The following is a 19,410-nucleotide window of genomic DNA, read 5'->3' as shown; positions in this document are numbered from 1 at the left end:
AAAGTTAGAATACGCTGAAAAGTTGGAGGAGGTCTAATTTTGGGGTTTTATTTTTTTTTTAAAGTATCTTGCTTCAAGAAGATTTTGGTGAGGGGTTGTTGTTCTTTTGAAATAGTTAACAGGTGAAGGTAGGAATTTATACTAAGAATTTGATTTTACTTTTATTTTCCTGTTTTTTATTTTCTGTACAACTTATGAATTTGAAAGATCAGCTGCACTCTTTATTCTAACTTCTGTGTACAAATACTTTTTTTAAAAGTATGTAATAATTATTTGATCTCTCTCCAGATACTTCCTTTAGATTCTGGCCAAAAAAAATAGTATTTTTTTTAAAAATTAACAAACCAGCACCATCTTATGGTTGTTTGAAGCATTTCTTTTCCATTTTCTGTTTTTGGAAGAAGCAGTTCTGTTAATCTATCTCCTTCAATATCGAACATTGGCATTTTAATATTTAAATGTTAAATGAGTACTTTAATATTTTGTGTTTTTTTTATTAATATTTTACCATTTGGAGAAAAGGGAAATAGGCATATTTTCCACAGTGAGGGAGAATGGGATGAACCCTTTTGCAGCCAGGAAATGGCATTATAGATATGATTACACTTTAAGCATTCTGCCCTTTTAATCGTCATAAAATCAAAACATGATGTCATTGCCCCACACTACCCTGTTTCCCTAAAAATAAGACCTCCCCGATAACAAGCCCAATTGGGCTTTTGAGCGCATGCGCTAAAATAAGCCCTTCCCCAAAAATAAGCTCTCCCCAAAAATATTGCAACACAGCAGCAGCCATGAGGTGACCACGCTCGCCTCAAAAATAATAAGACCTGCCCGAAAATAACGCCAATGCTTATGTCGGGGGATATTTTCAAGGAAACAAGGTAACTTGGAGGTATACCACACGCACACACAACCCCTCAAGAAGGTAGGATGTGGTAGGAGATGGACTAGGTGGTGAAGATTCAGAGGACTTTGGAGAGAGTAACTGGACCCCCAACACTCCACCCTGTTGTACAAGAGAACTTTGGGACTCCATAAAGGATTTTTATTAAGTGCAGGTATAAGGCATTTAACATGTATGTATATGTGTACCCTGTTTCCCTGAAAATAAGACCTCACCGGATAATAAACCCAATCGGGCTTTTGAGCGCATGCGCTAAAATAAGCCCTCCCAAAAAATATTGCAACCCAGCAGCAGCCATGAGATGACCACGCTCGCCGCTTCCTACACCTCAAAAATAATAAGACCTCCCCGAAAATAAGTCCAAGTGCTTATTTCAGAGATCAAAAGAAAATAAGACCGTGTCTTATTTTGGGGGGAAACATGGTACATGTATACATGTGTACACAGAGAAATCAGTTTGGTGTAAATAGCTAAAGATGTTGGACTAGAAGACAGGAGACTCTGCATTTTAGTTCCCTCTTAGGAATCAAAGCTGGCTGGGCAACTTCGGACCTTTCCAAAGTTGGATCTTTCGGCTTTAGACTGGCAAATTGAGAAACATCTACCTATCAAACCACCCTGGACCACCATAGTCTATCGCCATACATAGCTTTTGATGAGAAGATTTTCCTTCTTCCTGCAGTGGATATAACCCACAGAGACGGAGACACACACTGTACTGTACATATTACTAAATATAAAAGTCTAATGTATAAGTAGCCCTCATTTACTGACCACAATTGGATCCAGCCACTCTGTCACTAAGCAACGCAGTCATAAAGTGAAAAAATCACATGACAGTAGCGGTTGTCAATGAAGCACCATAAGTAGTTAAGTGTGATGTTACATGACCACGATTTGTGGATTTCCTGCTTGTTTCCCCACTGACCTGCTTATTGGAACTGAACCCAAACCTCTGTTTGTATATGTGTACAGGATTAACAAGCACCTGACAGCATACCACAGTTGTGTGGAAGAAGACAAGATGAATGTCAGCTGTAACAGAGAATGCAGGACAAAATAAAGGACAAAATAAATAAAGATAGGAAGAAGTAAAAAGCAATTATTCTGGTTTCAATTCAATAAGAAGCTAGAAGATGGAGAAATGTTCATGAACTTATACAGGGAGAATATTTTTTGCTAATGTGACTGGAACCAATTGAGAATAGCAATACCAATAAAGGTAATTCCATCTAAGTGTAGAGGGAGGGGGACGGGGACGACACACTGTGATATAATAAGAAGCTACTGTAAAATCAATGGCAAGTATGAATGATGAAATAAACTCATTCAGACTTAAACCACCAGAATTCAGTTTAAAGTATTTGCAAATTGATGTCATTATTGCACTACAAGCAAATCATCAAATATTCATTTGTTCAGTTGTAATTGAATTACCATAAAAGATGTTTATAAAAATGAATATTATCCCATTTAATTAAGACAATTAGGAACATTTAGAGGGAAAGAAGAAAAACGGTTTAAAAGAGATCCTTTTACCAAAGATATTTTTATGTTGTTTCTTATTATCTACAAAAAAAAAAAAAAAAAAAACCCTAGGAAGAGAGATTCTTTAACGCATACATTTAATGTATTTTACTGCACGTGGCAATCTTGATTTCAGACATGAGTCTGAGATTTTTGATTTTCTCTGTAAATGAGGAAAGAATAGTGATATGGGAAAAATATATTATAGAGACTCCTCTGTATCTTGCTCATCATTTAATGACTGCAGGAGATAATGAGTATATAGACCCCATGCATAACTCTCTGCACTCAGAATCCACCTCTGATATAATGTATGATGAACTATTGCATCTTGGAAATAAAAATCATCACAATATTATCTGTATTCTCTTTCTTCTACCCATTACGGGCCTCTCTAAAAAGAGGAATAGAAAATAAATTTCTAGAAAATTTCTAGAAAACTAAGAAAAAGGAAAACAAGTTCCCTAAAACATAACTCAACAATAAAAAAAATGCCGGGCCTTGTGTGGCTTCCCTGAGCTCCATTTTCTCTGGCAGAGGCACCACACACTGGTCCTTTGCTGTTTCCAGGGCAGCACCGCAGGCCAGATCTAAGCACTGCGAAGGCCAGATCCGGGCTCCAGGCCTTTAGTTTGACACCCTGCCATAGAGTAACGTAACGGTTAAACCCCACTCTTTTCAGAATCTTGTCTGCGTGTGGAAACAATTGGAGGAGAAAAAAATTCCCCAAGTAGCATATTCCATAAATGCAAACGAATCTGCACAAAACTGTAAAATAAATCAGCAGGACTTGTGTTACTGCCTTGAGATTCTCTGCAAAAGCCTTTGGATATTTCAGAGATAACTATGCTACAACTAGTTACTGAATTTATTTTGCAGTTTGTAGTGTGCAAAATGCAAGTTAAACAGATACAAGTACAGGTAATCCTCAATTTATAACAGTTCATTTTAGTAACCGTTCAAAATTACAACAGCACAGAAAAAAAGTGACTTATGACCGTTTTTCTCAGTTATGACATTTCCAGAATCCCCATGGCCATGTGATCAAAATTCAGAATGCTTGACAACTGGTTCATATCTATGACGGTTGCCGTGTCTTGGGATCATGTGATTTGCGACCTTCTGACAAGCAAAGTCCATTGGGAACCCTGATTACTAAATTAATCAACTGCAGCAATTCACTTAACAACTGAGGCAAGAAAGGTCATAAAATGGGGCAAAACTCACTTAACAAATGTCTCACTGAAAAACAGAAATTTTCGATTCAATTGTGGTCGTAAGTCAAGGACTACCTGTAGCATCCCTTTGGCCATGTGATCAAAATTTCAACACTTGGCAACTGGCAGCTCTTTATGATGGTTGCAGCATTCCGAGGACATCTTTTGCGACAAGTGAAGTCAATCGGGAAGCCAGATTCACTTAAACAACTGCAGTGTTTCACTTAACCACTGTGGCAAGCAAGGTCATAAAATGGGACAAAACATATTTATCCACTGTACTTGCTTGCTAAAGGAAATTCTGGGGCTCAGCTTGATCGTAAGTCAAGGATCGCTTGCATTGAGGATTCAACACAGAACTCCACTAGCTTAACAGTCAGCTAAAATGGAGGCTTTTTCCAACCATAAACTCAATTAGAACTAATAACAGACCGGAAGTCCTTCGGGAAAAAAGAAGCATGATCCATTCTTCAGTGGATCATGAAATGTTGCCTATTTGAACAGTCTGTCCTGTTCTGAGGGTGTTACTGAAAAACATGAATAATTCATATTCTACTTTTCTACTTTACATAAGGAGCTACAAGTGCAGAATATGCTAGTTTCATCTGTTATTCTCAGTTTAACGAATTTAACAGTAATAGCAATCAGCGGTAGTTTTTGTGGCACAATACAAAACTACAATTACCCAATTTTGGCACCCAACATTAAGACTACTTTTTTAGATGCTAATATGATAGATGCTTTTAGTCACTGATACGATATGCTTGACTGCTTTGAGCAATTTATGCATAGGATAACAATGATTAGCTAGCAGGATACGGCAAATAAAGTTGTTCTGTTTATCCTACTAGATAGCACTTAGCAAGAGCACTTAGACTCATATACCGCTTCACAGTGCTTTACAACCCCAAGTGGTTTACAGAGTCAGCCTATTGCCCCCAACAATTTGGGTCCTCATTTTACCCATCACAGAAGGATGGAAGGCTGAGTCAACCTTGAGCCTGGTGAGACTCGAACTGCCAAATTGCAGGCAGCCAGCAGTAGTAGCCTGCAGCACTGCACTCTAACCACTGCACCACCATGGCTCTTACTACTAGATGCCCTTAACTACTTACTTAACCATTTGTCCTGCCTTCAAGCACTTATGCCTCCAAAGGCTTAGAATATTTGCAAAATCACCCAATAGAGTAGACTAGATAAACAAGGGGAACCTTATAGAGAATTTAGTTTTTCATTTTTGCCCAGCCACAAGAAGAAATGTACAACAAGGTTATAAATTCCTGATTCCTAACTTTAGTTTATGTCAGGTCTATTCATGATAAAAAAATAACTATTCAGTATTTTTAAATTACCACATGTAATATAAATGTTTAGCCCAAGCTAAACCGGTTTGGTTTAATCTTTGAGGATTATGGAGGAAAATCACTGAACATAATTAAAAAACAGTATGTTATTCTGCCAAGTGAAATAATACTTAACAACCCATGTGCACAACTCCAAAGGAGTAAACTCCTAGTACATAAGTCAAATTCTGGAACAGTCTTTCCCTTCCACACATGGATGGAGATTCTATGAAAGTTTGTGCGACATATCTGGCTGGCATTTTGTTGGGGAAAAAGCTGCCCTGAATATACACTACAAAGAGAACCATATTAAACCCAACATATTAAGGGCAATTCACAGGATTCATTTTGAAAACAGTTCTCAGAAAATTGGGGGGGGGGGGGGATCTCCATGCCACTCCAACAGAGGAGAGCTGTTAGTACAGTTACAGGACCACAGCTCATCAGCATTCCTTTTGGCATTATATATTTGGGATTCTATAGTATTATTAAATGTATTCAGCATGTTCTATATTATTACAATGTTGCTTATGAAATAGTATGCAATAGGTAGGAGTAAAAGTCAGACCTCATTGGCTAATTACAATAAGGTTTTATTAGTTTTATTAATCTATTTTTTTCAGAAACAAATGATTGTAATTTAGGAATGTTCAAAAACCATACCTCTAGAAAATAAGAATATATTTAGAAGAAAATAACTAGCAATATACATATTTAATGTATTTATATTTATGTAATAAATTTTGTATGGGGGCTGATTTTTTGTACAGCCTATAGAATACTTGTGAAAAGGACAAATCTAGAAAATAAAATGTTAACAGTTTTACCAATTACTAAGAACATTTTTCCCTTTTAGCATGAAATGTACAATTCTCTGCTCTTAGTATATACTTGTACAAATATTATTACTAGCAAATGTACTACTGCCCTCTGCTGTATACTTTAGGAATAAATACAAAAACAATTCACCGTAACAACTGCTGCTCTCACGCCATTTACAAGGTTTTTTTATAAAAAAGAAACAATTATATGCAATTAGAAATTGATAGACAAAATTCACAATACATAATGATTTTCAGGTCTGTCCTTCAAATGTATTGGCACATATTAATGTTAAGCCAGATTCTTGAATCCATCAAACAAAAAAAAGTTACACAAGTGGTAGCTTGCTTTGCCAAGTTCAATTGAAATATTCAAAAAGAACTGGGGTACTTTTTCTTCTATGAAAAAAATAAAGCCCATGTTTAAATATCTTTCCAACAGAAACCTGCAAGTACATAATACCTACTCAATCAAGCTCTATGTTTATTTACAAATATCAAGACACCGATAAATATCTTAAAATTGGAAAAGAACAATGTTTGAGTTCTGGAAAGCATGAGCCATGGTGGCGCAGTGGTTAGAATGCAGTACTGCAGGCTAATTTTGCTGACTGCCGGCTGCCAGCAGTTCGGCAGTTTGATCCTGACCAGTTCAAGGTTGACTTAGCCTTCCATCCTTCCGAGGTGGGCAAAATGAGGATCCAGATTGTTGGAGGCAATAAGCAGACTCTGTAAACTGCTTAGAGAGGGCTGTAAAGCACTGTGAAGCGGTATATAAGTCTAAGGGCTATTGCTATGCCATGGCAACATTTTGCAAAGCAACCTAATTGAGCAAAACATGCTTCCACGCAATTCTAAAGCAGAATCATCAGAGGGACAAAACTGAGACCACTAGCAAATCATGCACATGTACAGACGTATATATGCGCACACATACACACACAGAGAGCACCAGAGTCAGTTTTCAAAATAGCCTTTTAAGATTTCTAAAGCTTGCTTTAAGACTTTTGCACTTAATAAAGGACCTCTTCTGAATAAGTTATATATCACAATACCATCATTTTTCCTGGTAACAGAAAGCAATAGGGGAGCGTTTTTTCTCTAATTTTTAAAGTGAATGTCTATGTTAAAGGATACTTTTATAAATATATTTTGAACTAGGATGTAATCTTGGGGAAAACAGCTTGACTGATATGAAGTAGAATTGAAAACCAACCCAATTAAAACCAGAATTTTGCAATATTTATGGAACAGCTCTGCTTTGCGACATCTGCAACTTCAAAAATGACCTACTAGCTGGCCTTTAGACAGGAAAGAAAAGTACTGGTATGTTTTGGCTTTCAAATACAGACTACTTGTACTAAAAAAAAGGGCTAAGCAGATTTATTGTTTATCGATAGAAAATCAACTCTCTGCCAACTCCAACCAAAGTTAGGAATCTTAACAGGCAGGTACCTATTGGCTCATTTGAAAAAACAACAGGCAATCTGCTCCATCTAGTGGCTGTTCCTGGACAGTCTGAATTCCTATCAGTACATTTTTCTGTACTAAAAGAAGAATAAGACTGAGTGGTAATTTGCTATTTTAAATACTAAGGACATCTGTTGCAAAGAGATCTTACTTGAAGAGCTATAAAAACAATTCAAACCAATTGCAATTTCCATCCCCAATGTCACAGGCCTAGCAAAGAAAGTCATTTCAAGCTAGATTTATTATTTATGGCCTTTGTTAAAAAGATATGCCCATAAGTGATCTATACACTCCTTAAGGGTTAAAAAAAAAGTTATGGACTTCACCTGATCACTGAGGTAGGGGGGAAGGCTTGAGGTGTTGTTTTGTCACAATGAAGGTCAGAAATATCAGAATCTAAGTAAAGGTAAAGGTTCCCCTTGCACATATGTGCTAGTCCTTCCTGATTCTAGGGGGCGGTGCTCATCTCTGTTTCTAAGCCAAAGAACCAGTGCTATCCGAAGATGTCTCCGTGGTCCTATGGCCAACATGACTAAACGCTGAAGGTGTATGGAACGCTGTTACCTTCCCACCAAAGGTGGTCCCTATTTTTCTACTTGCATTTTTATGTGATTTCGAACTGCTAGATTGGCAGAAACTGGGACAAGTAACAGGAGCTCAATCAATTAACACAGTGCTAGGGTTTCAAACCACCGAACCACCGACCTTTCTGATCGACAGGATCAGCACCTTAGCTACTGCATCCCTATTGAGCCACCACTCTTGCAATTTTCATCAGCTCAACTTCACTATCAAGTCATCATCTGTACACCATTATTTGCAGCATGCTTAATTTGAGAGACTTGCTTGCATGAATTTGCATATATTATACAGGGCACTCCAGCACTTTAGGCCAGTTGTATTTCAGTTTTACTGGCACAACCGAATCCTACCCCTATAGTGTCTTCACTATAGCAATGCTATCATTGCATTTTTATGTGCTTTTGACAGCATAGAATGAAAAAACTCTAGGAAGGGCTTTGTACCACTGCAAGTGTTTTTTCAGCACATTTCCAAGGTCAGCAACATAAAAAGCATCTTTATCATCTGAAGAAGAAACTTCATTCTCATCATTCATCTAGATTCACATTCAGAAGCTAAGCTAGCAAAAATATTTCTGCATCTGTTTTTGCCAAAGAAACACAAAGACTCAAACCAGAAATGACTTTGAAACAGACAGGTGCTAAGAGGGGAATTCTGGGAGTTGTAGTATTGCGACAGCTGAAGAGCTAATTTAATGTCAAATCTCCCTCTTTCCAGTCTCTCTATGAAATAATGTAGACCTGCCCTTGGTGCAAAGAACCATTCAGGGAAGACAATTGTCAAAACACAGTCCCGAGGAACTGAACATATGATAAAGAAATCTGAAATAGCCCTGCCTTTATTTTGTTTGATATATGAGGGAGTAAAGTAAAACTGATAGGCTTCCAAGATTTTGTTATTCTAACCTGTAACAATAAAGGGAGTTTCTAGAATCCCTGCCGCTTTTGTTTCTCGACCTTGCCTCCCTCAAAAAGTTGGCACTTTCTCTCACAGACATACCTACACAGTGCAACATAATAGAAAAGGAAACAGGGAGTAGCTGCAATCAATGCTATATAACATGGCTGTTTTGACTAGTCTTTACTAATTGTTCAAACACTTGTACAACAATTCTCCTTATCCCATATGATTTCCACTTTGACTGAAGCTGACAAGATGAAACTACCCAGGTTGGAGAAGGTTAAACAAGACATTATTACACAGCGAAGAGATGTCAATATTGCTTAATAGGGGATCTACTTACAGGTTGAGGTTCAATTAAATCTTCCCTTCTTTTGATTAGAATTCAAGAGAAGAATTATCTCTGGGCCACTGTACTATTATTCTTAACCTGAATGTGATGTTTTCCTTAATTGCAAATGCCACAACAGCTTTATACGAAAGGAAAAATGAAAACCCCAAAGTCCCAAAAGAAAGTCTCAGCCTCCTAAACCTAAAAGAATAAGCTACATTTATCTCATTACACTATTTGTATACCAACTTTTTATTCCAATGAATATACTCAAAGGAGCTAACAATAATTAAACTATGAAAAAAGTTGTTAATCACTGCTAAAATGGGGTTGGCAGCAATAAAGACGATCTTCTAGAAAACCCATCCACATCTTCATTGCTTTTTCTCTCCCCACCATACAATAACTATGCCAAAACAGTATAATAAAACTGCCAATTTCTGTGACCCACAAGGCCTCAGTTCTGCTGCACTTAGCATAGCAGTTCGGTGTCTCTACAGCAGGAATGGGAAACCTATAATTCACCAGATGTTACCATAAATAAATCGTAAGGAATAATTGGAGCTGTGATTCAGCAACATTTAGTCACAAGTTCTCTATCCATTCAGGCATGGTAGCTGTCCAAATGCTGAACCTGGAGCTCAAGAAGTATATCACAAGAAAGTAGCTGCCACATATTGCCTGCCCTTTCACAGCACTACACAGGTAGTCCTTGACTTACAACCGTTCATTTAGTGATAGTTTGAAGTTACAACAGCCCTGAAAAAAGTGGCTTATGACCATTTTTCACACTGATGATGTCATGCCTGACAGATGACCGTTGCAGCAACCGCCGCGGTCATGTGATCAAAATTCAGACACTTGGCAAGTGACACATATTTATGATGGTTGCAGTGACCCGGAGTCACGTGATCACCTTTTGGGACCTTCATTGACAAGCAAAGTCAATGGGGAAGCCAGATTCACTCAACAAACTGTGTTACTAATTTAACAACAATGGTGATTCACTTAAAAACTGCGGCAAGAAAAGTCATAAAAGGGGGCAAAACTCACTTAGCAAATGTCTCACTTAGCAACAGAAATTTTGGGCTTAATTGTGGTCGTACATCGAGGACTATCTGTAATTATGCCCAGCGACCATCAGTAATATAACTGCGAATTTATTATGCATTAATTTCCAAAAAAAGGGGGGGGAAAAACAACAGTTGAAAGCAATTACAAGGAACCTTACCTTTTTTGCCCTCTGTCCTATATCGGGTGTTTTTGTAAGTAGTTTTTCAATCAAGTATTCTCTAGTCTGTAAAGGTCAAGATTGTTATAATTAAGTCTAGCTCCAAGAAGCAGAAGCATTCATATTGATCTCAAATCATGATTTACTTGCTGAATTAAATCTTTTACCTTTGCTTTTTGGAAGAATTTGCATTTTAAAAGTTCTGCTGCAGTAGGCCTAAAAGACAGATATAAAAAAGGCAATTTAGAATATCATTCCAGCATTGTCTTGATGGACCAGGACTACTACATGTTATTTAGAAAATTCATCATTCAACATCCAGTGAAAAGTATTAAGAATGTGTATTTGATTTCAATGTCCTGTGTTTTCACTTAAAAAAAATTTATAATTACACTTTATATATAAGATCTAAATGATGAAAATGCCAGTTTAAAAACATGTGTTTACTAATATTGCTATCCATATTAAAAAATTGTTTAAACAATTTCTTGCGACCTATGTCAACTGTTCCCAGAAGCCCTGGTAGTGCAGTGGTTAAAATGCTGTATTGCAGTCAAACTCTGCCCACAGCCTGGAATTCGATCTTGATGATGCTCAAGGTTGACTCAGAATTCCATCCATCCAAGGTGGGAAAAATGAGGACCCAGATTACATTGTAAACTGCCCAGAGACTGCTGTAAAGTTCCATGAGACCGTATGTAAGCTTAATTGCTATTGCTATGTAGACTTATTTCTTTGAGAAAAAAATCATATTTTGTCATAAATGTAAATCCAATGTACTGTTTTATGTGGAAAGATTGTTTTAAAAAGAAAATAAATGAAGCATCTCCCAACCTATTTACAGACAGTAAAAATCTCAGTTTAATAAACTTCATTTAATAAATTTCAGATGCAAATTGATAAATTTTCCAACTGTCACTCTAAAACAACGGACATCAGTTGCATCAAAAGCAGCCAAGAGGAGGCAATCTGATTTACATTTAAGGTATTTATTTATCTGATTTTTATCCCACCTATATTGTTTTTCATAAAGAATTGTAGGTTGCAAACATACTTAATATTCCTTCCTCCTATTTCTCCTATAACATTCACGCTGTGAGGGTTGACACATTTGCGTAAGTTGTAAATGTGTCATTATACCAATAATTTAAATCACAATGAATATCATGTTTGTTGTTGTTAGTTGTGAAGTCGTGACCCATCGCAACCCCATGGACAATGTTCCTTCAGGCCTTCCTGTTCTGTACCATCCTCTGGAGTCCACTTAAGCTCATGCCTACTGCTTCGGTAACTCCATCCAGTCACCTCACTCTCTGCCATCCCCTTCTTCTTTTGCCCTCAATCTTTCCCAGAATATCATACCTTTGGATTTAATAGACATTTAGAAGAAACAGACATTAGTTCTTTGATTAATGAATTAGTTCATTAATCAAAGATTTACTGAAATGTAGTTGTAATTATATTTTGTTAGCAACTGAATCAATATCTCTACTAAATCCATTAAATCCATAAATCCAAATAACTTGCCCCTCCTATTCATTATCCTACTCCAGCTGTGCTATGGAGACCTAGGAAACTCCTTCATTGGAGATTGGAGAGGCAGGTTTATTGCTATAAATGGTGAAAGAAAAAAACCCAGATTTAGAATAAGTTTGTTTATGCAGTTTCAGAATTAGCCCAACTTTGGACGTGAAGAAAATGCTTATCTCATTTTGAGAATGATTAAGTTCTTATTCTGTCTAGAAATCATCTGTATCAAATAGGTAACTTGTCTATTAGCATGACAACAATTCCAGTTCTGAAAATAGCATCAGAAACAGTGTAGACCAACACATTGGCTTATCATTGCTAAATTACAGTATGAAATATCTGATACGAGCATGAAATACGTAGGAGCAGAAATCCCCAGTCATCAGCACCTCCCTTGAGCTCTTTAAGTAAGACTTCAACATAGCTACCCAGAAGCGGGTGGAAGAGGTGGAGTAACTCTAATACATAGGTAACTGAAAAATGTTTGTAAATCCTAAAAAATAATAAAATATTATTTTAAGCATTAATAAGCACCAATAAATTCTATTTCATATTTCTTGGTGAAAACAGGATCAAACTTCTTATCCAAGAATTATTTTCAACCCAACTTCATTTTTAACATAAAGCATTTAGAACCCCTGTTCTACTAGATTGCCGATTCTGAAAAAAAAAAAAAAACAGCTTAATTTTGATCAGCCTTCAGCAATTCCACCATCTAGTGGCTAGAAATATTCTCAGCAACCCCATAAGCATGGAATTATTTATACAGCTACAAGATAATGTCAATTTCTTCTTAATTGGGAGATATGGGTGGGAGAGAGAAAGAGAAAGGATGGGGAAGGTAAAGCATTATCTAGGACTCTGATGCTGTTAATAGTCTGAAAGAAAACATTTCGCATCCTACAATAAGTAATGGTCTTTCTGATACTTAAAATAAGACTCACTTTACTTGGCCATGTTAGCAGAATAATGAACACAATGCTTTTGAACTTAAAATAAAGAATAGCAGATTTGTCAATATTAACAAGCTCTAATAAAATTAAAATGGTTAGAATTATAGTGTTTATAGTCCCCTCCCCCCAATGCTATTTTTTAATCCTATGGTGCAATAAGGAGCTATTGGTACAGTTGACATCTTAACAAACACGAGTTCTCTAGAGCATTTCAGGCTGAAGTACCGAGAACATTTTATCTTTAGCCAAGTGGTAGACCTTTGCTTAATGCTCGGGCCCCAGGGATGTAGAGTTAATGAGACACAACAAAAGGCAAATGGTTTAGAAATAAGTTTACAAAGGATCTCCAGAGTCGAACAAAAGAAAATCAGTTTACCAAAAAATGTACATGTAGCTTATACACTTAGAACATATGTAACAAAAGAGGAAATCCAAGTTATTCAGTTCTGCCAGAGAACCCTTACTTAAAAAGGGTAATTGTCTTGTTTATTACTATTTTTATTTGACATGCAACAATGCATGCCAAAAACAAAGTTATTTCAGCATAGCTAGTAAACCAACAGGACAGCTTTTCTGCCTTTAAATATATTATTCCAGAGACACAGTGATGTCCAATAAAGTTGAGTTCAGAAATAAAATGCCCCAAATAAAAGAGGCAAATTTTACAGCTACATCCTCCATATTATTTTCCTATTGCATAGATTGTGGTAAAATACCTTTTTCCATTTTCCACACTCTTTATCATCTGCCTATTTCTTTAGCAATTCTAGATGCCTTTGATAATCTAATGTGGTTTCTGGGGTGCTGTTATTCAGCACCAGGTGGAAACTGAAAAAAGGATGAGGGGAAGCTACCTCCATTGTTAGCTTCATCATTACCTCTCCTTAAAATGGTAAGAAAATTGAGTATTTTGAAAATAGGGAAGGAATGATTTTTGAAGAGAGCAGACATGTGAGATAGACTTTTCTTAATCATCTCCCCAAGAACAAAATATTACAGAGTGTTCTATAATTACGGCGACCCTCTAGGTCAGTGGTGGCGAACCTATGGCACCTGTGCCAGAGGTGGCACACCTTTCTATGGGCACGTGCGCCATCACCTCAGTTGTTTTGGGTCTCTGTGACGCATGCACACGTACCTCCCACCAGCCCGCTGTCTTGAGGTCTCTATCACACATGCGACCACGCCTTGCAGTTTAGTTGGGGCGCGCACTTTGGACACTCAGTGCCTAAAAGGTTTGCCATCACTGCTCTGGGTCAAAGAGTATTTCTCCAGTAATGAACTCATTAGTACCTCCTTTAAACACAGGGAAAACACGAGGAGTTATTGATCACTTCACTTCAGACTCTGAGTTAGAGTGATAAACTCATTGTGTGATGTTCTGGTTCTTCTAAATCACAGGTGTCAAACTCGTGTCGCATTGCAGTCACATGACGTTTTCCCCCTTCGCAGAGCTGGGGCGCGTGTGGCCTGCGCATGATTCATCTAGCCCGCCGGATGCCAGTTTGACACTCCTGTCCTAAATGATGGTTGGCTTTTTTGGAACTTTTGATCATGTTTTGTTTTTTATTGTATTTTTACTCTGTATTATATTGAGTTTCCAAAGTCATAACGCATTGGAGCAATCTATACGTTTCATAAATAAAATAAATATAAAATAAGTATGTCCAATCATGTCACTCAGAAAAAGCAATCGGATGGACGTCTTGATCTCTCTATACTTAAGTAGAAAAGAATCTATACTTTATTATTTAAAATATTTATTATTTAAAACTATATCCTCATTTAAATGCTTTGCCTCCCTTTCTTACATCTCTCCTTTTTAAAAACACCATACCTTTTAGAAGGGTCTTTTTGAAGACACAAGGAAATTAGTTTTCTAAAGGACTTGCCATATCTCTTGGTCATTTCTTTGTCTTCTATTCCTGTTTCCAGGGTTGGAGGGTCGTTCTGCAAGGTCAACATTAATACCTATTTAAATAAAAAATTAAAAAATTAGGAGAGTAGTCTTGGCCAAATCAACATTGATTTAAATTACACCAAATTACAGTATTATATAAAGAAAGCTAGAGAATAATTGAAACGCATACATAATAAAGTAGAAACACAAATAAATACTCTTGACTCTGAACTACCATACCATTTTACAGAATATATTCCAATCCATTTGAAACTAGGCATGAAGGCCTAAATATAAATGACAATTTCAGAAATCCAAAATAACCCTGAAGATTTAGATAGTGGTGGGACTAGAAAGTCTCAATTTTCAAGTGGCCACCTGAACGTGGATTATAGCACTAATCAACATCTTTCCTTCCAGTCCACCTCAGAGTTTTGAAGGAAAAACAAGGAGAAATATTCATCATCCAAAGATCCTGGACAAGACAAGTACTCGCTAAGAAATAACAATTTTGCAACCTTTAATATCATGGAGTAGGAAAGATCTACAGGTAATCCTGGACTTATGGCTGGTGAAAGTTACAATGGAGCCCCTAAAAATTACTTAGGAACCAGTTTCAAAAGTTACATCATCTGCTACTATAAAATCCCCATTCCCTCCCCACCCCACTAACCTACTTTCCAGCTCTATTCTCCAGTGCAGGGCAACAGAAGAAGGCCCTGCCGATCAGATGGGACTCGGGAGGCAGCGAATAGTTGGGGATGGAGCCAGCCAGAGGTGGTATTTGCTGGTTCTCCGAATTACTCAAAATTTCCGCTACTGGTTCACCAGAACCGGTCAGAACTGGCTGAATACCGCCTCTGAGAAGCATGTAGTACTCAGAAATACAGGTAATCCTCGACTTATGATCACGACTGAGCCCAAATTTATGTAGCTAAGCGAGACAGTTTTTAAGTTGGTTTTGTCCCATTTTACCACCTTTCTTGCCACATTTGTTAAGTGAATCAGTGCATTTGCCAAGTTAGTAATCTGGTTGTTAAGTGAATCTGCTTTCTGACTTTGCTTGTCAGAAGGTCGCAAAAAGTGATCACATGACCTCGGGACACTGCAGTCCTCATTGATATGAACCAGTGGCCAAGAATCTCAATTTTGATCACATGAACATGGGGATGCTGCAACGGTTCTGTGAAGAATAGTCATGTGACCATTGTAACTTCAAATGGTCACTAAACACATTGTTGTCAGTTGAAGACTACCTGTGCCATTGTTTTTAAATCACAAAAGGACGCAGCAACCACACCAGGCTAAAGAAAACCCTGTCTAAAAAGATCATCGGGATGGAGACAAAAAGACGGAGAGGTGAGACGGCAGGGAATCAACATTTTTCCACCCTTGATAGCTTATATCTGGGAGGAAGGTATCGATAACCAGGGTCCTCAGCCATGTCCCAGCTATGACGAGGTCAATACATTTCTGATGCAGATCTTGTACAAGCTCTAGATCCAAACTTGAAAAGTTAGTCATACAACTTTTCATGCTTATTTTCATGCTTATTTTCCAGATAGGCTTACTTTCATCGGAGGGTATTTGTGGTAAGGTGCTGATCCTGTGGCTAATTCAATGGCTGTTATTCCAAAGCTCCAGATGTCAGCCTTGAAGTCATAGCCTCTCACCTATCAAAGGGAAATGTAAATCGGAAAAGTTAATTTAGCAATGGTATATTAAATCAGTATATGATATAATAGGGCAGCGTAGTGGCTTGACTGTTAAGACGCTGGGCTTCTCCAGCAGTCTGGGTTCAGGACCCAAGTGCAACGTGATAGGAGTGAGCTCCCATCCTCGCCTCAGTTCCCGCCAACCTAAAAATTCGAAAGCATGCAAATATAAGTAGATACATAGGTATTTGTGGGAAGGTAACAGCGCTCCGTGATGTCATGCTTGCCACATGACCACAGAAATTTCTTCAGACAGCACTGGCTCAATGGCCTTTAAACAGAGATAAGCACCGTCCCCCAGAGTCAGCAATGACTAGCGGCGTCAACCCTGAAGCAAACGTGGCTTAGCCCATCTTTGAGGCTTCATGGTTGCCACAAGGCAGAGGGGGAGAAAGGGAAGGTTTTTTGGGTTTTTTTTTTTTTTTTTTTTGATATCTTGGCCTTTGCCATCAAAATAAAAAGTCTTCTTATGGGAACCAAGGTCATTCCAACAAATGGCTGAGAAGAGGAGGAGTGGAGTAACTAGGCAACCTGCCAGCACCACCATTAGAAAATGTGACCTGGGGGGGACTTTCACTTTTTAATTAGATGAAAACCATCGGAACTTTCAGAGTCGGTTTTCACCAGATCTGTGCCAATATGATGTACCCAATAAATTGTTCTTTGAGGAAACTGCCTGACTCTGCGTTCTGCTTTCAATGGGTACATTACTTGGAATGCTGACAAGTGGAGTAAAATCCACAGGGACTCCCTTATGTTTTATTTATATCACATAGTAAACATCTAGGTCTTATACCTGTTCCATGACTTCAGGAGCCATCCAACATGGAGTGCCAACGAAGGTCTTTCTTACTTTGTTACGGGTTACATCACCTCCTGTGGCTAAAAATGCACTAACTCCAAAGTCTAGGAAGAGAAAACACAGACATTCTTTTAGCATTCAATTCACTTATTAAACTCAGATTCTAAATGTGAAGCTCCTGTTCTAAGTTATGGAGTTTCAGTATGAGACTTCTATTTAAATGAAGCGGTTAATTTAATGTTTTCTCAATAGGCAAAATGTTATGTGGGTTTTAGAAATGAGACAGCCTCCATCTATGAATCATGTCTGTCAACATTTTTAGTCTCCTTCATAGCACCATAAAATCCATACAGAGACTAAACAAGAAATCAGTTTGTTTCACGCTACCGTTTTAGGTCAACATTCCCCTACACTAAGTTCAGAATGTAAAGATGCTATTATTAGATCTGCATCAAAATTACAGAAGGGTAGCGCGCGCGCACACACACACACACACAAAAGCAGCCTGACATCTATTTCTGCTTAAAATGTCTTATGAAGACAAAAGATCAGAGGCAAAATGTGAACAGCCATGCAAGGCTTGGGGAGGGGAACTTAATTAAGGGGTCAAATGTTGCAGGGGAAGTGTAGCAACAGTGTGTGCACAAATCAAGAAACAGCTAAAAGCGTAACAGGATCACGTCTTAGGATGGGATTCTGGGCTAGATGGAATATGTTATAGTAGTGAACTAGGTGGCTTTAGGAATGGAAGGAAATGGGTCGCAAGAAATGGGAGCAAGAAGTAGATTCCTAGTATCAGGCAAAAATTGCCAATGGCAAGAGGTTCTTACAATGCAGAGAACATTTGTGCACACACTTATATACAGGACTCCCTATACTAGTGATGGTGAACCTTTTAGGCACCAAGTGCCCAAACAGGAATGCATGCATGCCGAAGCACCAGAACGCTAGCCAGCTCACGCATGCCTGGTTTTTTTTGCCATTTTTCAGGTCTTTTTAAGGGCCAAAACCAGCCTGGAAATGGCTTATTCTTTTTGTAAACACATCTCGATTCTAAAGCTATGGATTGCTGGTTGCCCATCATTGCTAGAAGATTGTTTAGGAAGACTTGCCTCCCAGAAGAATGTAGACAGCGCTATGCATGGTTCATACATAATTATTGCCATATTTGAGATCAAGTCATGTATTTATAGAAAAGCAGGCATTCACTTGATGACAAAACACCAAATGTAATATAAATCAGATACGTGTAGGGATGAATGCCCAAGAGCTGTGGTGGCAGCACTGGTTAGAATGCTACTGCAGGCTACTTCCGTTGACTGCAGTTTGGCAGTTCAAGTCTCACCAGGCTCAAGGTTGACTCAACCTTCCATCCTTCTGTGGTGGGGACCCAGATTGTTGGGGGGCAATATGCTCTGTAACTCGGCTGTATTTACAGGTCTAAATGCTATTGCTATTCAGGCTGCAGATCTACAAACAAACTTACTGTTTATTACCTATTTACTTATTTCTTTTTGCTCTACTTTTTGAAAATGCAGTAAAGGCCATTTCAAGATATCTGGTGATAATTTGTGTTTCGGGATTCACATTATATACTTCTTTGTGGGATTTCCTAATGCTTTGTAAACATGACATTACCTCTGAAGTAGGCTGGACCTTTCACTTAGTCCAAACTAGAGGTGAAAGCTTACCAACTGGTAAGGATGGGGCAGGATATTATGACCATAAGATATTATAAGAGCTATGGTGGCGCAGTGGTTAAAGTGCAGTACTGCAGGCTACTTCTACTGACTGCCGGCTGCCTGCAATTTGGCAGTTCAAATCTGAGTAGGTTCAAGGTTGACTCAGCCTTCCATCCTTCCAAGGTGGGTAAAATGAGGACCCAGATTGTTGAGGGTAATAGGCTGATTCTGTAAGCCGCTTAGGGAGGCCTGTAAAAGCACTATGAAGCGGTATATAAGTCTAAGTGCTATTGCTGTTGCTATTCTCTTAACTGCCTGTGTGGGTTCAGGAGTTTTATTAATCCCTGAATGTTTTGTTGTCTGAGAATGATTTCTTTGGCTACCTTTGGAGATGCAGTCCTTCTCTATTGAAATAGGAAGCTGATCTTGCATTTTTGTCCTATTTGTGAACTACCTGAAAACAGCAGGCTGGGCTCAACAGCTTCATCTAACAAGGTTC

At 38.0% G+C, this 19,410-nt stretch overlaps 1 protein-coding gene across 1 annotated transcript in view; it reads right to left on the bottom strand.

The window, feature by feature from the left end:
- Positions 1-19,410, bottom strand: part of STK39 (serine/threonine kinase 39) — a 127,671-nt gene that overhangs the window by 43,256 nt on the left and 65,005 nt on the right. Inside the window, exons 6-10 of the mRNA XM_032219343.1 lie at positions 17,224-17,333; positions 16,284-16,385; positions 14,650-14,783; positions 10,497-10,545; positions 10,330-10,395 (exon numbers count right to left, since the gene is read on the bottom strand). Of these exons, the coding sequence (XP_032075234.1) occupies positions 10,330-10,395; positions 10,497-10,545; positions 14,650-14,783; positions 16,284-16,385; positions 17,224-17,333 (461 nt within the window). The remainder of the gene's footprint in view (positions 1-10,329; positions 10,396-10,496; positions 10,546-14,649; positions 14,784-16,283; positions 16,386-17,223; positions 17,334-19,410) is intronic.

This window comes from Thamnophis elegans, chromosome 1 (assembly GCF_009769535.1).
Source record: "Thamnophis elegans isolate rThaEle1 chromosome 1, rThaEle1.pri, whole genome shotgun sequence".
NCBI lineage: Eukaryota > Metazoa > Chordata > Lepidosauria > Squamata > Colubridae > Thamnophis > Thamnophis elegans.
Note: the sequence above shows the minus strand (reverse complement) of the source record. Positions and strands in the feature narration are given on the sequence as shown.